This window comes from Lethenteron reissneri, chromosome 20 (assembly GCF_015708825.2).
Source record: "Lethenteron reissneri isolate LAM-NWPU_2019-01 chromosome 20, ASM1570882v1, whole genome shotgun sequence".
Lineage (NCBI taxonomy): Eukaryota > Metazoa > Chordata > Hyperoartia > Petromyzontiformes > Petromyzontidae > Lethenteron > Lethenteron reissneri.
This window is the reverse complement of record NC_083798.1, coordinates 8,670,377-8,692,737: the sequence shown is the minus strand read 5'-3', so window position 1 is coordinate 8,692,737 and position 22,361 is coordinate 8,670,377. Positions and strand designations below refer to the sequence as shown.

The 22,361-nt window shown below is 47.1% G+C and overlaps 2 protein-coding genes across 2 annotated transcripts; one reads left to right on the top strand and one right to left on the bottom strand.

Annotated features, from left to right (window-relative positions):
• Positions 1-1,317: 1,317 nt before the first annotated feature.
• COMMD3 (COMM domain containing 3) lies at positions 1,318-10,245 on the bottom strand. The gene is given in 9 exon segments (XM_061554768.1): positions 1,318-2,907; positions 3,816-3,875; positions 3,998-4,054; positions 4,616-4,676; positions 5,324-5,358; positions 6,074-6,137; positions 9,504-9,550; positions 9,552-9,634; positions 9,996-10,245. Coding segments are annotated over 9 exon segments (603 nt in total). The 5' UTR covers positions 10,132-10,245; the 3' UTR covers positions 1,318-2,847.
• Positions 10,246-10,338: 93 nt separating this feature from the next.
• DNAJC1 (DnaJ heat shock protein family (Hsp40) member C1) lies at positions 10,339-21,013 on the top strand. Its single transcript, XM_061554767.1, has 12 exons — positions 10,339-10,793; positions 11,171-11,272; positions 11,725-11,771; positions 12,712-12,883; positions 14,704-14,807; positions 15,204-15,297; positions 15,991-16,069; positions 16,186-16,367; positions 17,280-17,399; positions 19,102-19,150; positions 19,732-20,258; positions 20,604-21,013. The coding sequence occupies exons 1-12, from the start codon at positions 10,614-10,616 to the stop codon at positions 20,667-20,669; spliced, it is 1,722 nt and encodes a 573-aa protein (XP_061410751.1). The 5' UTR covers positions 10,339-10,613; the 3' UTR covers positions 20,670-21,013.
• The last annotated feature ends 1,348 nt before the right edge of the window (positions 21,014-22,361 follow it).

The window sequence follows — 22,361 nt, the reverse complement described above, 5'->3', positions numbered from 1 at the left end:
ACAGCACAGACACGAGACAGCACAGACACAGCACAGCACAGGCACAGCACAGACACAGCACAGACACAGCACAGTACAGACACAGCACAGACACACAGCACAGACAGCACAGACAGAGCACAGACAGCGCAGACGCAGCACAGACACAGCACAGACGGCACAAACGCAGCACAGACACAGACACAGCACAGACACAGACACAGCACAGGCACAGCACAGCACAGGCACAGCACAGGCACAGCACAGACACAGCACAGACACAGCACAGCACAGACACAGTACAGACAGCACAGTACAGACACAGCACAGACACACAGCACAGCACAGACAGAGCACAGACAGCGCAGACGCAGCAGACAGCACAGACGGCACAAACGCAGCACAGACACAGCACAGACACAGCACAGACAGCACAGACGCAGCACAGACACAGCACAGACACAGCACAGATACAGACAGCACAGACACAACACAGACACAGACAGCACAGACACAGCACAGGCACAACACAGACACAGCACAGACACACAGCACAGCACAGACACAGCGCAGACAGCGCAGACGCAGCACAGACACAGCACAGACAGCACAAACGCAGCACAGACACAGCACAGACACACAGCACAGCCACAGCACAGACAGCGCAGACGCAGCACAGATACAGCACAGACAGCACAGACACAGCACAGCAGACACAGACAGCGCAGACACAGCACAGACACAACACAGACAGCACAAACGCAGCACAGACAGCACAAACGCAGCACAGACACACAGCACAGTCAGCGCAGACGCAGTACAGACACAGCACAGACACAGCACAGACGCAGCACAGACACAGCACAGACACAGCACAGACACACAGCACAGACAGCACTCGCATTATGGACAGCACAGACCACACTCACAACACAGACAGCACCTAGAGCATAGACAGCAGACACGAGACAGCACTCGCAGCACACGCACAGCACAGACAGCAGACACGAAACAGGCACAGACACAATACAGCACTCAGCGCACAGAGAGCACGCACATAACTCAGCACAGACAGCGCTCAGAGCACACAGCAGATACAACACTCAAAGCAGACAACGCCCACAACAGACATAACATACTCATAGCATACACAGCACAGACAGCATGAAAACAGCACTTACAGCAAATACAGCACAGCACTTGCAGCAGAGGCAGCACCCACAGCAAAAACAGCATCGACACCACTCGCCGCATAGAGACAGCACTCACAGCAAGACTCGCACATACAGCACAACCCCAGAACATCATGCAGCCTCGGAACTGCACACACCACAAATGCAGATTTCAACGTATTTAATATAATCATAACTCATGAGCATCACACAGCAGTTGAAACTAAACACACAGCTGCATTGTCACCAACTTAAATTACCCATGGACATAGGCGGACAACCCCTGACGTGCAGACACCATCATCATAACTGTATAGGGAATATCGGAATGCAATCTGAACGAAGCAATTTAATGATAACAAACCATCCCGCTTCGAACCGGTGAGATTACTGGTACTCCCTCCCAAGACCCCGTCTCGTTTGTGCCAATCTCCCAGGAACATGGCCATCTTTACCACAGGTCAAACCCAGACCTATTTCCCAGTCAGCCTGGGTCTATCATCAAAACTGTGCAGAATGCTACATTAAAGTTCAACATAATACTGAGATCTCAGTACAAAATCTATTTCTGCCACCCAGAGGTCAATTGCCAGACGGTCCGGGTCAAACCCAGAAGTGTCATCCTGATCTTTCCACGATTACCATTGTCTCCAGGAAAGGTCAGCTGAGATTAGTCCTCAAAATCCTGCTATGTCACCCTCTAAAAATCACAAGTGCTTTAAAAATTAAATTCAACGCGTGTTTTGTAATCTGGAATAATATATCTCCCGCCCACCACTGCGTTTTGAACGTCATGTACATTGGCCTTGTAAAACAAATGCAACACACCATGCGTCTGCAACCATGAAATTCACAAGCGGCAGTGTTCAGCGTGGGCTCTAACAATGCAGAACTGCAGGTCACGTGCCTCTCTTCAAACATTGTAACAAACACTATGTATCACACACATTTCCACATGTTCATATTAGAGGAAAGTCATACATCAATGGTTTAATTTTAAATAATGTTTCACACTTCCTAACCTCCCATGTAAAATATGAATCATTGAGCACGTGAAACGGTATTTCTAGGAGTACATGTGGAACTTGGATGTTTTAAACATCCACATTTCAATCCAAAGAGAAGTGTCATAACAATTATGCAAATGTCAAGTGAATGCTTGGGCCTTCAAATAAACATTGCATTGCCTTTTCACTGCACAGTATACTATTTATTTAAAAGTAGACCATACAGTTTCTTTATTAAATGTCACACATAGGCATTTGCAGCCAATGCTATTATTCATAATTGACTTTTGGGTAAGGCCACACAAAGATCTGACCAGTACGTGACCTGACCATTATTGCACACGTGACAATTTAATTTAGTTTGGCCGTGTCGTATAGTGGAGGGTCTTGCAACTTTATTTTTGCCAGATCGTTACGTGGCCTGAGCCAAAATTGTATGGTGAATCTTATTAACTTCCGTTTTATATACTAACTAAAGCGATATCACTGAACATTTTTGGATATTTTTATCACTCCAAAAGGACGATGAAAACACCTTGTAAAACTAATGCTGCTTAAGAACATAATATGCATGTGTCAAGGCCAAGGCACGTCGAGAGAGTTGTTGGAAGAGCACCAGGTGCGAGTGGAGACTTCATTAAGGGTGTGGGACTTTGTTGCCGCTTTCCCAGCCAGCCATTGTGACAACTTCAGACTTGGGCTGCCTTCTCTAGACTCTTGGCCGCGTCTTTGAGTTTTCCCAGCAGATCCTACATACGGCACAGTTTCTGTGATTATATAAAACAAAGTAATGCATCACTCTAGTGTGCATACATCACAAATCAAGTCACAGCATTATCATGTTTAGACAAAATAAGAATCAGTTTATATGCCTCCTTCCCATATCCGTCTCTCTCCACATCCATTTTTTTATACACTCCAATTTCAGCAGCATTGGTTTAATTCAAGCAAACTCTAGACCAGTTGTGTCATTCGGTATCCCCTCAGCAATCAGGCTTGATTAAACCACTGCTGGTGAACTGCCAGGTGTTTGTTTACAGGCAAGGACCCTCTTAGATATGGGTCCTGGTTCGACACAAAACTGTAAAATATATGATTTGAAGCTTTCGTGACTGCAGGAATATATCTTTGTATTTGTTGATACTGGGTTGGCAGTGACGCATGAGCACAAATAACAAAACTCAACACGACGCTTGTTGACCCAGAAAAGCCTCACCGAGCCTCAAGACTGTTTTCAGGAGTCTTCCCAAGATTTCACAGTAGAGGGCGATGTTGCAGTCGGAGGCGATGTGTAATCCAAATAGGGTAATTGGCAGCACTTTTTTACAGCAGGGTATTTGGCCATTCCCAGTTACATTTTATGTTTTCTTTAAATTATGAACTATGCATCAAATTATTGAGCCAACAATTTGATTCATAATTTATTTCTTAGTGGGCCAGGTAATGATCTGGCCAAATGTGTGTCATAAGACCCTCCACCAATGAACATAGCCAAACAAATCAAATTGTCACGTGTGAAAGCATTGAACCCACCAATTATTATCATTTCAGCTCAATGGTAAGTTGAAAAACTATTCTCACAACCACAATTAGCATTAGTATCTGGCCCAACCCAAAACTAAATTTGTATTAAGTTGCTGTTCTATAAGTTCCATACCTGGAGTTGCTCCCTGTTGCAAGTGAATGTTACAGGACAGAGTGAAGCTTCACATCCAACCTAGGGCACAGAATATCGGCACACACAACGATGTATTAAGCACCAACAATGCACCTCACCATCTAGACACTGCCTGTAAATGTGTAAATACCTATGAGCAAAGAGAGATAATCTCTTCTCACCTCTGTGTGTAAGGTGATCTGGTAGTATGGCTCATCAACCTTCTGCAGATGACTGTTCTAAAAGGTAGTGAAGACACAAGTTATAACAGCTGCTAAACATAAACATTGTAAAATGCTATACCACATCACTGCAAATGACATAACATGATATTTAAACATTTCAGCGAAGGGCAGTCTTCACAGAACGACTGCTATTTTATAATCCGTATCATCTGTAAGGAACTGCCACAGTGGTGTAATGGTTAGGCTGGACTTGCGATCCAGGTCACTGGTTCTATTCGATCTCCCGGCGAAGCAGTTGGAACCATCGTTCAAATTCTCAAATCCTCCCCATCGCCTCTGCTCCCCACCCAGCAATATGAATGGATGCACCATGGTCAATCGGTTGATTGTGTGTGGTGGGGCAAAGTGAGAGCACACCTAACTTTTCCAACACATGCGGTCAACGTGGAAGAGTAGGCCAAATTCCATCTAGACTTGGCTTTAGTTGAGGGCCTTCTGCCAGCAATGGAATGAGCATGCAATTGCAGGACTGCACTATTATCTTCACCTTTACAAATTGCTAAAATCTTACTTATTGGGAATGTTATAATGTGCAGTCATGCTATGTTCACACACCTTAATGTGGTAATCCAGACGCCAGGTGACATCAACAAGTGTCCGTGGTGAGTGACCCAATCTGCATTTTCCATGGGTATCAATACATAGGGAATCCAGATATGACACTTATAACAAACATAGCAAAATATCTTCTCCCTGTTCAGAGTTGGGAAATTCAAAGGCTCATTTCAAATGTAAAATTTAAAGTATATTTTAATGTAAAAGGCTCAGTAAACATATCCATTGCAACTATAATTTCTGCAGGTATTCAATTGTTGTAATTATATTCTCTACAATGACGCTAATGATGATTGTGTTATGTATAATATATATTTGCGTCGAACTAAGACCCATATCTAACAAAGAGGGGGGCCCCTTTCCTATGAACTTCTGGCAGTTTGCCAGCATCGGTTCAAGGCAGCCTGACTCTGGTTTTATAAATTCAGCGTCTGATCAGCAGTGTTAAACCAATGCAGCTGAAATGATAAACTCCCAGAAGACCGTGTGGCTGACAGGATGTGTTAAAAAAAACTATATTTTTTAATGACGGATATGGAAAGGAGGCGTATTGTCTGCGTATTTACTTTAACTAGGTTTTATTATAATTACCCATGGATTTGCATTCTTTGAGCTTACTGCAAAATCATTTCATGGTATAACTTTCTGCCTTGAGTAGTAATAGTAAAGAATAATTCCATTAACAAGTATACTACATGTCAGACTTACCGTCCAAGCAGCAGTATCATATCAGCTAGATTATCCTGTGGGCAGATAATGCATGGGTTTACAGTATTTCATAGCAGGTTATGAGACACAAATAACACAATACAAATTACTCATAATAATTTGTGCACGCTGCATTATTCTTGTGTGCCAGCATCATGGTTCAAATTTACCGCATTCGAAAATTACCTGAATATTACCAATTTGGAATAAGCAAAGTGAGTATCGCCCCCTACTGGCACACTAAGGCCACTTACAGGCAAGTGCCAAGTCACCTTGTGCCGCACAGGGGAAACTGGCACTTGGTCCTCCCTTGAAATGTTCAAGATGAAATGTGATGCAAGTTGCTTTTTGTGTATAGAGTGCTGTGATCGGCTCCGGTGGATAGGCTGCTCTATCAGAAACAAATTATTAGGTGTTTAATATTAATAACGTTTGTGCTGATAATAAGTTTAGGATGTTACATGGCTTTGATGGATAATGGTCAAGAATAGTAACGGAGTGGCAGACAAGGAATGGAATCTGACCGAGAAGATCGGAGCAATGAAATCAGTTTGTGCTGGATGGATTGTAGCATTGCAGGATCGTGAGAGGTGGCGCTTTCAGAAAGCCTTCATCCAGCAGTGGACTGATCATGGCTATGCAAATATTACTCAAACCCCACGTCTGTAATTTGGCAGATCCAATTTCCACCCATCTCCATAACTTAGTTTCACAGTCAACAAGTGTGTTCACAACATGTCCAGGACATACCTGGTAAGCTGTAGTAAATATTGCCACTCGGTCAGCGCTGAACTTAAAATCCTCCATCCATTGCCTGGAAAAACAAAAGTCATAATTTGTAATGAACAAACATTTAGTCCGAGTAAAGTTGTACAGGTGAAATAGATAAAACACCTTTCTTGGCAGGACCAAAAATAAGCAGATAACCTCCTTCCCACATCCCTCCCTCAAAATAACAAAATAACGGTGAAGTTTTTATACATCCCATATTTTCAGTGGCATTGGTTCAACACGTTCAAACTCTTCGCCGGCTTAGACAATGAGTGTCTTATTTGCAGTCAGGCTTTCTTGGTGGGTTGGGTTGGGTGGTTGGGTTGGGTTGGGTGGGTTGGGTGGTTAGTGGGTGGATGGTTGGTGGGTGGGTGGGTGGTTGTTTGGTTGGTGGGTGGTTGGTTGGTTGGGTGGTTGGTGGGTGGGTGGTGGTGGTGGGTGGTTGGTGGTGGATGGTGGGTGGGTGGCTGGTGGGTGGGTGGGTGGCTGGTGGGTGGGTGGCTGGTAGGTGGGTGGGTGGCTGGCAGGTGGCTGGCGGGTGGTTGGTGGGTGGGTGGTTGGTGGGTGGGTGGTGGGTGGATGGTGGGTGGGTGGTTGTTGGGTGGTTGGTGGGTGGGTGGTTGGTGGGTGGGTGGTTGGTGGGTGGGTGGTGGGTGGGTGGTGGGTGGGTGGGTGGATGGTTGGTGGGTGGGTGGGTGGGTGGTTGGTGGGTGGTTGGTTGGTTCGTGGGTGGGTGGTTGGTGGGTCGATGGTTGGTGGGTGGGTGGATGGTTGGTGGGTGGGTGGGTGGATGGTTGGTTGGTGGGTGGGTGGGTGGTTGGTGGGTGGGTGGTTGGTTGGTGGGTGGTTGGTGGGTGGGTGGTTGGTGGGTGGGTGGTTGGTGGGTGGGTGGTGGTGGGTGGTTGGTGGGTGGTTGGTGGTGGGTGGGTGGTGGTGGGTGGGGGGTGTGGTTGGTGGGTGGGTTGGTGGTGGGTTGGTTGGTGGGTGGGGGGTTGGTGGGTGGGTGGGTTGGTGGGTGGGTGGGTTGGTGGTGGTGGTTGGTGGTGGGTGGGTGGGTTGGTGGGTGGGTTGGTTGGTGGTGGGTGGGTGGGTGGGTTGGTGGGTGGTTGGTTGGTTGGTGGGTTGGTGGGTGGGTTGGTGGTGGGTGGGTTGGTGGGTTGGTGGGGGGTGGGTGGGTGGGTGGGTTGGTGGGTTGGTGGGTGGGTGGGTTGGTGGGTGGGTGGGTGGGTTGGTGGTGGGTTGGTGGGTGGGTTGGTGGGTGGGTGGGTTGGTTGGTGGGTGGGTGGGTTGGTGGGTTGGTTGGTTGGTTGGTGGGTTGGTGGGTGGGTGGGTTTGTGGGTTGGGGGTGGTGGGTGGGTTGGTTGGTTGGTGGGTGGGTGGTTGGTGGGTGGGTTGGTTGGTTGGTGGGTGGGTTGATTGGTGGGTTGGTTGGTTGGTGGGTGGGTTGGTGGGTTGGTTGGTGGGTGGGTTGGTTGGTTGGTTGGTTGGTTGGGTGGTGTGGTGGGTGGGTGGGTGGGTGGGTTGGTTGGTGGTGGTGGTTTGTTGGGTTGGTGGGTGGTTGGTGGGTGGGTGTTGTGGGTGGGTTCGGTGGGTGGGTGGGTTGGTTGTGGGTGGGTGGGTTGTCTGGCGTGCGTTGGTGGTTTAGTGGGTGGTGGTTGGTTGGTGGGGTGGGTTTTGTGGGTTGGTGGGGTGGGTGGTGGGTGGGTTGGTTGGTTGGTGGGTGGTTGGTGGTTGGGTGGTTGGGTGGGTGGTTGGTTGTGTTGATGGTGGAGTTGGGTTGGTTGGTTGGGTGGGTGGGTGGTGGTGGGGTGGGTTGGTGGGTGGTTTTGGTTGCGTTGGTGGGTGGTTGTTGGTTGGTTGGTTGGTGGGTGGGTAGGGTGGGTGGGTGGAGTGGGTGTGGTTGGGTTGGTGTGGTGGTGGGGGTGGGTGGTTGGTGGGGTGGTTGCGTTAGGTTTGATAGTGGTGGGGGTTGGTGGTGGGTGGGTGGTTGGTGGGTGGGTGGGTGCGGTTGGTTGGCCGTGGGTGGGTTGGGTTGGTTGGTTGGTTGCGTTTGGTGGGCTGGGTGGGTGGTTGGTTGGTGGGTGGGTGGGGTGGGTGGGTTGGGGGTTGGTGGGTGGGGGGTGGGTGGGGGGGTGGTTGGTGGTTGGTGGGTGGTGGTGGGGGGGGGTGGGTGGGTGGTTGGTGGGTGGGTGGGTTAGTGGGTGGGTTGGTGGTGGGTGGGTGGTTGGTGGGTGGTGGGTGGGTGGGTGGTGGTGGTGGGTGGTTGGTGGGTGGGTGGGTTGGTGGGTGGGTGGTGGGTGGTGGTTGGTGGGTGGGTGGGTGGGTTGGTGGGTGGGTGGGTTGGTTGGTGGGTGGGTGGTTGGTGGGTGGGTTGGTTAGTGGGTTGGTGGGTTGGTGGGGTTGGTGGGTTGGTGGTTGGTGGGTGGGGGGGGTTGGTTGGGGGGTGGGTTGGTGGGGGGGGTGGGTTGGGTTGGTGGGTGGTGTTGGGTGGGTGGGTTGGTTGGTGGGTGGGTTGGTTAGTGGGTTGGTTGGTGGGTTGGTTGGTTGGGGGTGGGGGGGGGTGGGTGGGGGGTTGGTGGTTGGTGGTGGGTTGGTTGGTGGGTGGGTTGGTTGGTAGGGTGGTTGGTGAGTTGGTTGGTTGGGGGTTGGTGGGTGGGTGGGTGGGTGGTTGTCTGGTGGTGGGGGGTGGGTGGGTTGGTTGGTGGGTGGGTTGGTTGGTGGGTGGGTGGGAGTTGGTGGTTGGTGGGTTGGTGGGTTGGTGGTTGGTTGGTGGGGTTGGTGGGCTTGGTTTGGTTGGGGGTGGTTGGTGGGTTGGGGGTGGGTTGGTCGGTTGGTGGGTGGGTTGGTTGGGTGGTTGGTGGTGGGTGGGTTGGTGGTGGGTGGTTGCGTGGGTGGGGTGGGTGGGTTGGTTGGTGGGTGGTGGGGTGGGTTGGTTGGTGGGTGGGTGGGTTGGTGGGTTGGTTGGTGGTGGGTGGGTGGGTTGGTTGGTGGGTGGGTGGGTTGGTGGTGGGTGGGTGGTGAGTCTGGTGGTGGTGGGTTGGTTGGTTGGTGGTGGGTGGTGGGTTGGTGGTGGTGTGTTGGTTGGTGGGTGGTCGGTTGGTGGGTGGGTTGGTTGGTGGGTTGGTTGGTTGGTGGGTGGTGGTTGGTGGTTGGTGGTTGGTGGTGGTGGGTGGTTGGTGGGTTGGTCGGTTGGTGGGTGGGTTGGTTGGTGGGTGGTTGGTTGGTGGGTTGGTGGGTGGTTGGTGGGTTGGTGGGTGGGTGGGTGGGTTGGTTGGGTGGGTGGGTGGTGGTGGTGGGTGGGTGGGTTGGTTGGTTGGTGGGTGGGTTGGTGGTTGGTGGGTGGGTTGGTTGGTTGGTTGGTGGGTCGGTCGGTCGGTGGGTGGGCTCCGGCTCGAGTGCTGCCCCTCACCCGAGCCGAGCGGGGTCGAGGCCGTGTCGAGCGGCCTCCAGGGCGAGAGGCGAGCAGCCCCGAGTGGCACAGCTTGAGGGTGGCCGCGCTCACGGCTGCGCCACCCGATGACTCCTCCGCACTGCGGCTCCCTGTGGTGAGGAACACGGGGTGAGGAACACGGCCACGAGACGAGGCCAACACTCACCCCGCTCCTCCGCGACCACCACTCACCCCGCTCCTCCGCTCCGCGACCAGTTGGACGCCACAACCACAAGGCCGTCTGTCTGTCGGGTGAGTGGTTGTGTGAGTGGTTGGGCTAAGAGGTGGTTGGGTGAGTGAGCGTGAGGAGTTGGCTGTGTGAGTCAGGTAGGATTTTAACCTCGGCGGAAGACCCCTCGGCTCGATCACCTCACTCCTAGGACCCTCACCCCTCTCACCTCACCCCTCTCACCTCACCCCTCTCACCTCACCCCTCTCACCTCACCCCTCTCACCTCACCCCCCGCCTCACCGCCGGTCTCTGTATCGCCGAGCGCCGCGTACGCGCCCCGCACCGCGGCGCGGAACGCGGCCGCGTCCATCAGCCCCGGGTCGGCGCTCAGCTCCACGCCGAGGCGCGCCGAGCCCGACAGCTCCATATCCGTCATCGTCTCTCACGCCTCTCCTCTCTCTCCTCTCTCTCCTCCGCACTGTGGCCTCGGGTAGGAGAAGGAAGCCTTGAAGCAGGAGAAGTGGGGAGGAAGAGGAGGAGGCCCCGAGCGGCGGGAGGAAGAGGAGGAGCGGCAGTCGGCGTCAGGGATTCGGGGTTAAAGGTAGCGGCCCGGCCTGGCAGCAGCCGGCGCCTGCCTGTGGCCTCGCGTTAAAGAACAGGAATAAAGTAACAACAACGAACGACAACAATCGACAACAAACAACAGCAGCGGCAGCAACAATCGACAACACAGCGACAGCCGCGACTCCAGTCCACGCAACGAGACACGGCTCCGAGGCTTTTTGCCACGGGGCCCTGATTATTATTCGTGGGCCCTGAGTGGCCGCATTGGCTCGTTGAGGAGGCCCACCGTGGTTGCCCGAGTTGGGCCCCTTATTCCCAATCTCCCCCTCGTCCTCCCCCCCTAGTAACTGGGCCATGCGGGCTTCAGGGCCCCCGTGGGGTCCAAATGGCCTAGGCCTGATGCTGCTTCTGCCTTTGGTGGCCCTGGGCCCAATGCTGACGTGTGTGGCTGCGTGGGACGCCACGGACATGGAACTGTTCGATCTGGTGGAGGAGGTGCAAAGGAATTTCTACGATGTCCTTGGCATTGACCAGGTACTGGGGGGGGGGGGGGGGGCCTTGGGACATTCGTTGGAATTATTGATGGTTAATATACTACTGGGAATGGCGTGTGCTTTCCCTACCGCAGTATACCTTGATGCCGCATATACTATTGTGTGTTTATTCTGCAGGTGGATATGTTGCATGAACATTGATGGTGCATATGGAGATGTCTACAAAGTGGTAGTGCAGAAGGAGATGTCTGTTCAGTGATGGTGCAGGAGATGTCTGCTCGCTGAAAGTGCAGATGGAGAGGACCCATGCTCTGTAATGTTAATTTGTCGGTGTCGGTGGCTAACAGCCGGGTGGCACAGCCTGTTGGTCTGCAACTGCACGTAACCTACCTACCCTGTGTTACGTCTCCTCCATAGGCGGCTCCCCCCAGCGAGATCCGCAAGGCGTACCGCCGCATGTCCCTTCTCCTCCATCCTGACAAGAACAAGCAGGACAACGCAGAGATGCTCTTCAGACAGGTTTGGTCTTGCTTTCGAATATCAAGTTTATTTGTGGAATCAGGTCAGAACTCCAGAGATCAGGAAAGAGGCTCATTTGCAAGTTACCTGGGTCACCAAAATGACAAAAGCAAGAACATATAAAACAAGCATAACAATTAAGAAACCAATTAGATATCATAGAAAAAAAACGTGTTGCACGAATTGTAATTAATGTGAAAGGAAAACCACTCGCAGTGCAATTACTTTTCACACTCCAAATAGACGTAAAATTACATTACAGAAACTTAAACATGCATTTATGGTGATTATTGCACTTTTGTCAATCAGCAACAAAGAAATATTGGATGTTGGGAATAGTCTGAAGTCAAGGAATGTTATGCATGTGAAGGTTTAATCATCTGGCTTTCGTAACGAGTAATGCAACACCTGTGCTCATCTCAGCACAGTAACTGCTGTGCGTCTTGTTACAGCTCGTCGCCATTTACGACGTACTGAAGGATGAGGACAAGAGAGGGAGGTGCGTGTCCTGGCCAGAAAAGCAGAGCGGCATGCACTGTGCTTCCCCGGGGCAGTGCTCCGTGCCGTCTGCCTCTTGAGCGCCAGTACTCGTCTGATATTTAACGCTGTACTCCATTAATGCAAAGACAAATTCGGCCGGAGCTGGAACACTGTTGCCATATCTGGGTGGAGCATCCAGCTCCTACATCACTTCACTTGATAGAATTCAACATAAAATAGAGTGATTGTAATCCAGCACTCACTGATTCACTCCAGTCACTGGCGGTCACTCACCTCCTGTCACTCTTCTGTTGCTACAACCATGGTTACTGTTCCTGTGAACATCACTCATTGATTCCGCTTCCCCTGTTAATAATCACAACATGTAATGCGCAGAGTATTCACTCACGCCAAGAGAGAGAAAAACTCTAGATACTCAGTGTACCAGACTGTTTGTCTCATCCCCACTGTTTAGCTATCACACTGCACGGCAAAATCTTTCTTCTGCCCTCTATGCGCCCCTTTAGAATTCCCTCCCATTGTTTCTATTCTCATGGTCTTATAATAACCTTGCTCAATTTAAGAAATGTGTTCACTCTTATCTGTTACAACTATGATAGTGCTGTTGCTGCCACCTTTGGCCCAGTGCACAGCAACTGTGTAAACACAACTTCATTTCTCAAATTTAAATAAATAAACAATACACAACATTTCTGTTCACAAAAAAAATTATGTATTTTTCCACATACCATCAGCCACACGAATTTCTGGGAGCACATGTTTTAAACAGCACTTCTCAAATGTGATGTGTTACAAAATACCTGGCAGATATTGGTTGATGAATTGAGAAAATACCCTTGCTCATTTAGAATGTGTAAGATCACAAGCATGTTTTTAATTCTTAGAATTGGCCATATAACACAAGAAATTAATGTGCACACTTTGGCTCTGGTGTGCAGATATGATATAGTTCTGCAAAATGGGCTGCCGGATTGGAGGGACACAGTCTTCTACATCCGACGCGTGCGCAAGATGGGTCTCACTGAGTTTTCACTCCTCCTTTTCCTCATCCTTACTGTGGGCCATTACCTTGTGGCCTGGTCGGTCTACCTGGAGCGACGCTTTGAGCTGGTACACACTTTTTCCTGTTTGAATTTCTAAATCATCTCAATGCACAAAACCTGGCCATCCAGTTCACCATGGAAATGGAGGTGAATAACACACTCCCTTTCCTAGATATTTTGCTTGGACATGGCCTAAATGGAAAAATGACACACAGCGTTTACCGAAAGGGATCGCACGCTGATGCCTATCTGAATGCAGATTTGCATCATCACCCGGCTCAGAAATCCTTTCTTATCAAGACGCTCATACATCGGGCTAAAACAGTGTCAGAAGGTGAAAGTCTAGGGAGAGAGATTAAACATGTTAAAGAAGCACGACAGAATGGCTACAATAATGCTCAAATTAACAGCACTGAATGCCAAATCACAATTGCAAAGCAACACTGCTGAAAGTGATCAGATTATTAAAACAATTAAAGTATCATATATCTCAGGAGTCACTAACAAATTAGCCCGTGTTTTGCAAACGCAAAACAAAAATAAAGTTAGATTTGGTACAGGACACAATTCTAAAACTAGTATCTTGTACTAAAGATGAATTACCTAAATTATCAACAGAAGGTGTATATCGGATTAATTGTTTATGTGGCAGATGCTATATTGGATAGACGGGACGTAACATCAGCGTAAGCCTAAAAGAACACCAAATAAATATTCAAGTATCTCAAACACAACTGTGGCAGAACATGCTTGCCAACAAGGCCACTCAATTGATTTTGATAACCTTGAAGTGTTATGTAAAACGAATTATTATTGGCCAAGACTTATTAGAGAATCAATTGAAAGAGAGAAATATAAATAGTTTTAAACGCTCCGACAGCGACAGGCTTAGTGCGGTCTGGAAGCGTATTATTCAATAATACATATTACAATTCCTTATAAGGGGAAACACATACTAATTAACTGATTACTAACTAGTATATAATTACAATAACCCCTCCCCCCCTCCTCCATCTCTGATTTTTGCACCTGATTGGGTATAGTGATTGGGTTCAGTTATTAAATAATACACAATACAACTCCTTATAGAGGAATCATAACAATTAAGTGATTACTAATCTATTATATAATTACAATACCTCCGTCTCTGATCTCTGCACCTGATTGGGTTAAATGATGAAGTCACCCTGCTGCTCTATTTAAGAACCGGGAGCAAGTGGAGGGCTTCACTATTCTGGCAAATCCCCCGATGATGCTGGATGTAATTACCAGCGAAACGTCGTACTCAAATTGTAAATGTTGTGGATTCACTCTGCAACACACTGGTGGGCTGAAGTTGTAACTATTTGTCTTTTTGTTTACATGACAAATCCCTTGCTGATTGGCCTTGTCGGGTGGTGGAGGGTTTTGACAAATTTATACTTGCGCGATCTAACCCAAAAGCCTTTATTATGAAACCTTTCAAATGTATTTGACATTGCACCAATGTGTATCACTCCAGTCACTTGCTCACGGGTTGTCAATTGCCTCAATAATACTAATAATTACATTTTATATAGCATCGTTCATGCAAAACTTCATCAGACAATGCTGTACAAGACAACAGAAAAATAATCTTATATCTTGCCCCCTGCAAAAATAATTCTTCACTCTTCTCCTATTACTGTGGTTACTGTTCCTTTAAACTTTACTCATTGATTACTCCACCCATGTTGAGAACTCGGCCTACCACACTGACTGCTTCCTCACATCCATGCTGTGTTCAACCACCAAACTGTAGGTCACAACTCATGTCTTTCCGCTTTTTCTCTTGCACTGCTTCACTTTGGAATTACCTCCCAACGTCTTTTTTCTCCGAGCTCTAATTGTAACATTCTATTTTTGCAGCAAGAAGTGTTCACCAAGCGCCGGAAAGAAAAGAAACGGAAGTTTAATAAAAGCAGTGAAATGGAGGAAGACATAATTGAGACTCTCCCAGAAGAAGTGAGAAGGTATAAACTGCATGAGCACACATGTTCTTTGTATTGGTCATCTTTCTTGTGGCTTATGAAAAAGCTATTATTGTGAGTAATATAGCTATTCAGTTTCTTTGAGCATTTGGTGAATTAAATATAAAGTTAGATGGTCCGTGGTGTGCAGCTGTTAGCCGTAGTTGCACACACGAGAATCTCTGATTCTCCACTTGTGCATTAGGTTCTATATTTGTACAAAGAGGAAAGGGAATCATAATTCGTTTCTTTTGGGTTCATTTAGGTATAATGTAAATGTTTAAATATTATACATAGATTATCTAACCCAAAAGCAACTAATTACGAATCATAAAATTGGTTGTGAAAGTCTACATATAGGAGAAGGGAATGAATGGCTCGTGTTTTTGTTAATTCCAGGCTTCTGGTCAAGCCAACACTTTCAGATCTACTACCATGCATTTTTTGCCGGCAGTTCCTCCTGCTGCTGAGGTCTCTGCCCTCTCTCTATCAGGTGAGTTCAAGTTTCAAAGTGTTTTTTTTAACCAGGAGATAACTGAAAGAGACCAGCAGTCTCATTGCGAGAGTGACCTGCATCACTAAATGACAAGCAATAACACAAAACAACTACAGCAATGAAACAAGTAGATATTGGAGCATAAACAAATACTAATTACAGTGAACACCACCAAATAAAAATCTGAGAAGAAACAACTCGATAAAAATCAGGGCAAACAATGACATTACAGAATAAATAAAAACAGTGCACAAATGTTCTAATACATTAAAATACATTTCTTCGTTCAAAATTTGTCTTGGAGAAAATACTTTTAAAACCCATTCATAATAAAATTAAAAGTAAGTTACAGAAACCTCAACATTTGACACATGTCATGTATTTAACATGACATGTGTCAAATACATGACATTTGACGTGTCAAATAAATGACGTGTCAAATACAGCTGCAAATAAAGTTATACAGAATTGTCAACTCGTCAAACCATGATACAGATGGAAGAGTAATCCAGGATCTTGAAGCAGTGGATTTTCAGGTGTTTGCGCATTCACAGATAATTTATAAGAATCGTGTGAAGGCTTTGTCCTGAGTACAATGCCAAGTTCTGTTCTGCTTGTTCCACGACACAGCACACACGATTGCCGCTGGAACGCCCGAATGTCTTCCCTGCTCTGTGATCTTCCCTACAGGATTGTGTGCATTGCTACCAAAGCTGGAAGAAGCGGAAATATGAAGCAGAGGCACCGTGTCAGTCTAAAGATGTAACAGGTAAAAGATAATTGATTATATAGCTTTAAGTCACAATGCGATCTCGGTAAGCAGGTGGTTCTTTACACGGTTGTGTGTGTGCACTTGTGTACGTGGATGTTCAATGCTTCTTGCAGAAGAGAAAAGACAGCCTAGGCAGCGGCGATCACGGCTAGAGGCCATTCCAGAGTTGGGAAGCAAAGAGGGCATTTTAGGGGGCCTCCGTGCACCCCTACCACTTGACGCACCAGCCTTGGAGGATCTGGAGAGGCAGTTGGATGACTGGCTCCAGGAGAAGCCAACTGAGCACAGACACAAGGTACACGTCTCACCACTATGCCGAGCCCAATGACTGTATACGAGATATATAAGTACTGAGAATATGCAGATTGTACATGTAAGGTTAATGAAGCTGAACATGCTAAAGCATTGCCATTTTCCATTTCTTTATGGTTGTTGATTGGTGATGTAACACTTACTGATTTACTCCAGTCACCCACTGGTTGCCTCCTTATTACTGTTCTATTGCTACTACCATGGTCACTGTCCCGTGAAGGTCACTCGTTAATTCTTCCACCTCTGTTGAGGGCTCTGTCCACCAAACTCCTCCATCCCATCCACTCTGTTCAACCACCACACTGCAGGTCACAACTCTTCTCTTTCTGATTCTGCCCTCACACTGCTCTGCTTGGGAATTCCCTCCCAAGCTCTTATAATAACCTTGCTCAACCCGTGAAACATGTTAACTCTTATCTATTGCAGCTTTGAAAGTGATGTTTGTTGCTGGCTGCTTGACATGTTGGGCATTTGGGCCTGTAATACACCACCTTTCACTTCTGCAGGTGACTGCTGCAGTACAGTTGAACTTGACTTTTACAGTCATGCCACATCAAGGTGATGTGTTGGTGGTTCACATTTGTGTCACTAGATACGTGCCATGAGTGTTGTACAAAGTCAGTGATTTGTTTGCTCAAATATGCATTCATGCGGTGCTCATCTCCTTTTAAATGTGGAAATTCCACGTTACTATGGTTGGAGCGAGTCTATGCATAGGACAACCTCTATTAACATCCCTGCAAAGTGGTAGTAATTTTATCAACCCCATAGAGATGTTAGGTTGAGTTAACCTTCCCCCCCCACCCCATCCAGGATTTGAACTCGCAACCTTCTGATCACAAGCCACTCCCCTCTACCGCTGAGCCACATGACCGGATTTTTCTTTATTGAGCAGGATCAGGAGTGGACTGAGGAGGATGGCTCTCGTCTGGCTCGTCTCATGGTGAAGTTTCCCGGGGGCACCCCGGGGCGCTGGGAGAGAATTGCCAATGAGCTTGGCCGCTCCGTTGCACAGGTTTCCATTGTGTTGTAGCACGCATGCCGGAGCACTCACTCACATGACCCCCTGATATTACCGCACCCTGGGCCAGCCCTTATCATCTTGTCAGTCTCTATCATCTTTAGATCTATACCATTGCGGCTTAGTATGCATTATTTGGTGTTTTTTAACACTTTGTGTTACTGGTAACCGCATGAACAAATATGGTGAAACCGTTTAATACCACGTCTCGAATTATCTCCAGAACACAAGGGAGCTGCTATAATTTCCACCAGAATCCATTATTGGTTCCTGACTTGCCAAATCGGTAATCAATTCTCAATACTGTTACCAGTTTACCATTTAGCAACCCTGCAATATTCCATCTTGTCAGTAAAAAAGATTTGTTGCTCAAACATTGAGGAAGTGCTCTTATCCCATGTCAGCCCTGAGACAGTGGTGGACATTCCACATTCTTATGACAGGGCCAGTCTTTCCATAGGACAACCACTGTAGAGTTTCTTCTTCTTGGTTCTTTCGGTAAAGTCACGTAGAATGGAAATAATAAAATAATAATAATAAAACATAATAAAATAATTCTCACAACGTTTCGGCCACAACGCAAGCAGCCATCCTCAGGTGGAGAACAGGTCTGTCGAGAAGACAGAGTCTGAATGACACACCCCAGGCTTGGAGCGATTATTTAAGCTGGGATGGAGGGGGGAAGAGCGCCTTGACAAAATAATTTGCATATCAAGAGGAATTTAGCATATTTATGGGAAATGCAGATATGCGATTAGTACTACTTGTGAAATGCGTAGGAGGTTTGGCAGGGGGTTTAAAGTCATTATGCCCGTGCATTATGCAGGATTAGCAGCATCAAAGGGAGGGGATAGGGGTAACATTAATAAAGGGAAGGAATGTTAATAGTATGTAGCTGTAGTAACTAAACCACCACGTAAACAACTAAAGTATAAACTACATAGTATCATCAGTATACTAAATATACTCTCCATTAAGCTTAGCTACTAACAGTAAGTAATACATTACAATTCTATGTCGCAAAAAATATAATATGCTTCCAGCTAAACTTTATTCTCTTACATCACACGAGTCTACACCGTACTATATACTGCCATAGACAAACCCAACATTAAATTATATACTGTATTATTATACACCATTGTAATATTACACTATGTATTATTCTACCCACCCTAATGTATATCACACTGCTGTATATTCACTATACAATTACGATACTATATATTACTTAGTACATTGTATTAAACATTGTAGAGTTCCCCACAATGTCGCACAATCATTGTATCCACCCCAAAGAGATGATGGGCTACATCCACTTCCCCAATCAGGATTTGACTTAACCATCCAACAAGGTGTCAATTGTGAGCCACTTGCTCTACCGCTGAGCCACGTGGTTGGTTTTTAACTTAGGAACCCGCATCTCCGATCAGCACGGTTGCCTATTTTTCTACACGGTCAAAATGCACTGAGAGTGAATATGCCTGTCCTGGCCTCTTCCACTCAACCCAACAATTAGAATTTATTGTGAAAATGCACGTCGTCGTCGCACTCAGGATACAGACCCAAGTTAACGCGACAAACAAACTTCTTATCACAGTGACATGAATACACAAGGCAGGCATTCTAGACATCAGTACAAATCATTAACAGTTTAAGAGACACGTGTATCTGTTGAATTCTATTTTTACCAAAGGTTACAACTAAAGCAAAGCAAGTCAAGGAATCAATTACCCATACAGCAGGTACGTCTGTCAGTTAAACACACAATACATTGATTAAATATAACTTTTTATTTTTAGCTATGCCTCGCCCAAATCCCCATACTTAATCTATGAACAGATAGACATTGGTTACTCTGCTAAACCATGTAAGAACAGTGATTCTAAATGACCTCACAAACCTCTAACAATAGCACTGGGTTGTTTATTATGCCTTGTTGCAGCCCAGCATCTGTTTTATCATGTTTTATCATGTTTGTTAAAAGTCAGTGTTTTTCTGCTAAAATGAGCATTGAGGTCAGTACTCCTCTCCCATTTACAGCCCTGAGCCAGGGGTGGGAATTCCACATTCCTCTAATGGGGGCAGTATATCCATAGGATAAGCATTATTGGCTTCCTCGCAATGTGGTACCAATTTTATCTACCCCAGAATGTTTAACTCAGACTTTAAATTTCAAGCCACTCAATCTACTGCTGAGCCACCTAGGATGATATAAGAATACTTTGTATAGGCCCATCATGTTGAATGAACACAAATGGGGATTATTAATCTGTTATTTACACTTTTTTTTTACTTGGTCTTCAACCCATGCATTTAATTCAAGGCCTCACCAAGCTCAGCACACTCAAGTCTGTCCCTTTGGCCACCTTAGCCGAAGAGACGGCACCAAATTATGAGTATCACACGGAAGCAGACATGTGGAGGACTGAAGGGAGCAGTGGGAACTCGGAGAAACTGAGCGACGGAGAGCCTGGGGAAGGCGACAGGGATGAAGGTGGCCAGGAGGCAGCTGGCAAAAGGGACGGTGGAGGCAGGCGGAGACGTCTGAAGGGTGGCAACCCTGCCGAGCGGGCCGCCCCACCGAGCGATGGGGCCAGTGCCGAGCGGCAACGCGGGAGGAGGCAGAGGGACTTCCTGGAGGAGGAGGATGATGACGCAGAAGAGGAGCGACCTGGGAGGAGTGGGGAGCCAGTGCCTGGAGGGGTTCAGTCCGCAGGTGGCTCTGCAGAGGGTGGTCCAGCCTGGAGCCAGAACCAACAGAAGTTGCTGGAACTTGCACTGCAACAATTCCCGAGAGGAACCGCGGAGCGATGGGAGAAGATCGCAAAATGTGTGCCAGGAAAAACCAAGGTGAAAACGCAAAGCTTTGATTTGAAGTAAAATTCATTACCATCAAGAGATGATGTACAAAATAATAATTTGCGCCATTGTGTAGAATATGCTGGTAATTCTTTTTTTGTATATCTTATACGGTTTTGTGTCCAATTTGGGCCCATTTGCCAGTTTGCTAACATTGGTTCAAACAAGCCTGACTGTTGATGAGTTTGTATTGAACCAATGCTGCAGAAACTGCCCTCCCAGAAGACTGTGTGACCGATGAGATGTGTAGGAGGCTTGTTGTATACGAATTTTTTTTTCAGATGTTGATTGTAATCCATTATATTACATTCATGACCCAAATATCTCTTTCTCCAGGATGACTGCACAAACCGGTACAAGCTCTTGGCCGAATTGGTTAAAAAGAGGAAGCAACAGAACTAGACGTCATGCGTGTTCTCCGGACTTCGTTACCAGTGAAGTGGTGAAGTGGTCGACTGCCTGTTAAGATTCATCCTAGCAACTCTTGCCGTTGGTGGAAGAGTGGGCAATGTAGTATTCCAGGGATACTGCTTTGCGTGTTTTAATATCAAAACGAAGTTCATAGTAAACCGTGATTTTATAAGGCATTTTGTGATGGTATATTTAACATGCTGAGTCGTGACGTCTGGAGGTCACTTAAAAGTGTTTTCGTGAAAGTTGCTGCAAGTGAGCACACCACCGTGTTATATTTCAAGCCCTGGTACAACAATGTCCTGTGAGATGAATAAATACTTTTATGCAGTGCAGCTGTGCTTGATTTATTCTACACATCTCGCAATCTCATCTAAACATCTCAATATCGTTTACACATCACAATCTCATCCACATATCTCCCAATCTCATCTGCACGTCTTGCAATCTCATCTACATTCCTGGCAATATCATCTGCACATCTCGAATTATACATGTCGCGAAATTTTATTGACATGTCTCATATAATCGATAATGCTGGGACAATGAACAGGGGACACCCTGTGATGAATGGAGTGTATGTGTGATAGGGTGTTTTCAATGGAGGAATGCAGGCAAGCAATCTGTATTATGCCTTCTAGGACTTGTCCCATGTGCTGGCTAAAGTGGCCCCTCGGGATAACCCTGTGTGACTAATGCTTAAATGGGACATGACCCAGACACCTGGGCCGGATTTTTTGGCAGGCACGGGCAAGATCAGCTCGATTACAATGGTAGGAGCCTGCTAGACTTCTGTGCATCCCATAGACTTGTCATCGACATGCTGTTCTGACCGGCGCATCCAGACAACATCATGGATGGAGGCAGCGTCCTTGGACAAGAACATCTGGACTATATCGTGACAGAATCTCGTATGTCATTGACACCAGGACCTACTCGGGAGTTGATTTCCCCATTGACTATCGACTTGTCTGCAAGATATTGAAGGATGCGCCGACCATACATCCACTGCATTGGTGAGCATGCACCTACAGAACTCCATTCAAACCCACAATAGCATGGTCTCCACTAACTGATGAAAGTGTCAGTTTAACACGTTAGCTTGAGCGACCAATATCCATAATAGAAGTTTGTGAGTTAGATCGCATGAATATAAATGTGTTGTTAAACCTGCCACCACCCGACAGCCAATTAGTAAGGTTTGTCACGTTAACAAACAGTGTGATGTACAGAGGCGCACACACTATAGTTGGAGGCAACACGTTTAATAAACAACCTACTCTGAACACTTCGGGTTCTATAGCTGGGGGGCCGTCCATAAATGACGTCACGCACCTGGGGGGGGGGGGGTCAGACATTTGTGACGATGTGTGACGAGTGGGGGTGTGGTTGAGAAATGTGACGTCACATCAAAATACACAACTTTAAATAAATATAGACAACACGTTCTACTTAATTAAATAGACGTTTTAATAAATGTTTTCTTCTACAACATCAGAGTGCAGCACCACATTAAATACGCACTACAATGACAATAGTTTAAAGCGATTTGAAGCATGTTTTTTTTTGGGGGGGGGTGGGGGCAGAGCTTTGTGACGTCATATTTGAGGGAGGTCTGACTTTTTGTGACGCCATGTGAATAGGGGGGGGGGGGGGAGTCAAAATCGTCAAACATTGCGTGAC

Bases quoted from the DNA above. Each gene is read 5' to 3' on its own strand.
- DNAJC1 (XM_061554767.1), top strand. From the start codon at position 10,614: ATGCGGGCTTCAGGGCCCCCGTGGGGTCCAAATGGCCTAGGCCTGATG. The intron at 17,400-19,101 runs GTTTCCATTGTG...TTTTTACCAAAG, and splicing joins TTGGCCGCTCCGTTGCACAG to GTTACAACTAAAGCAAAGCA. The intron at 19,151-19,731 runs GTACGTCTGTCA...ATTTAATTCAAG, and splicing joins ATCAATTACCCATACAGCAG to GCCTCACCAAGCTCAGCACA.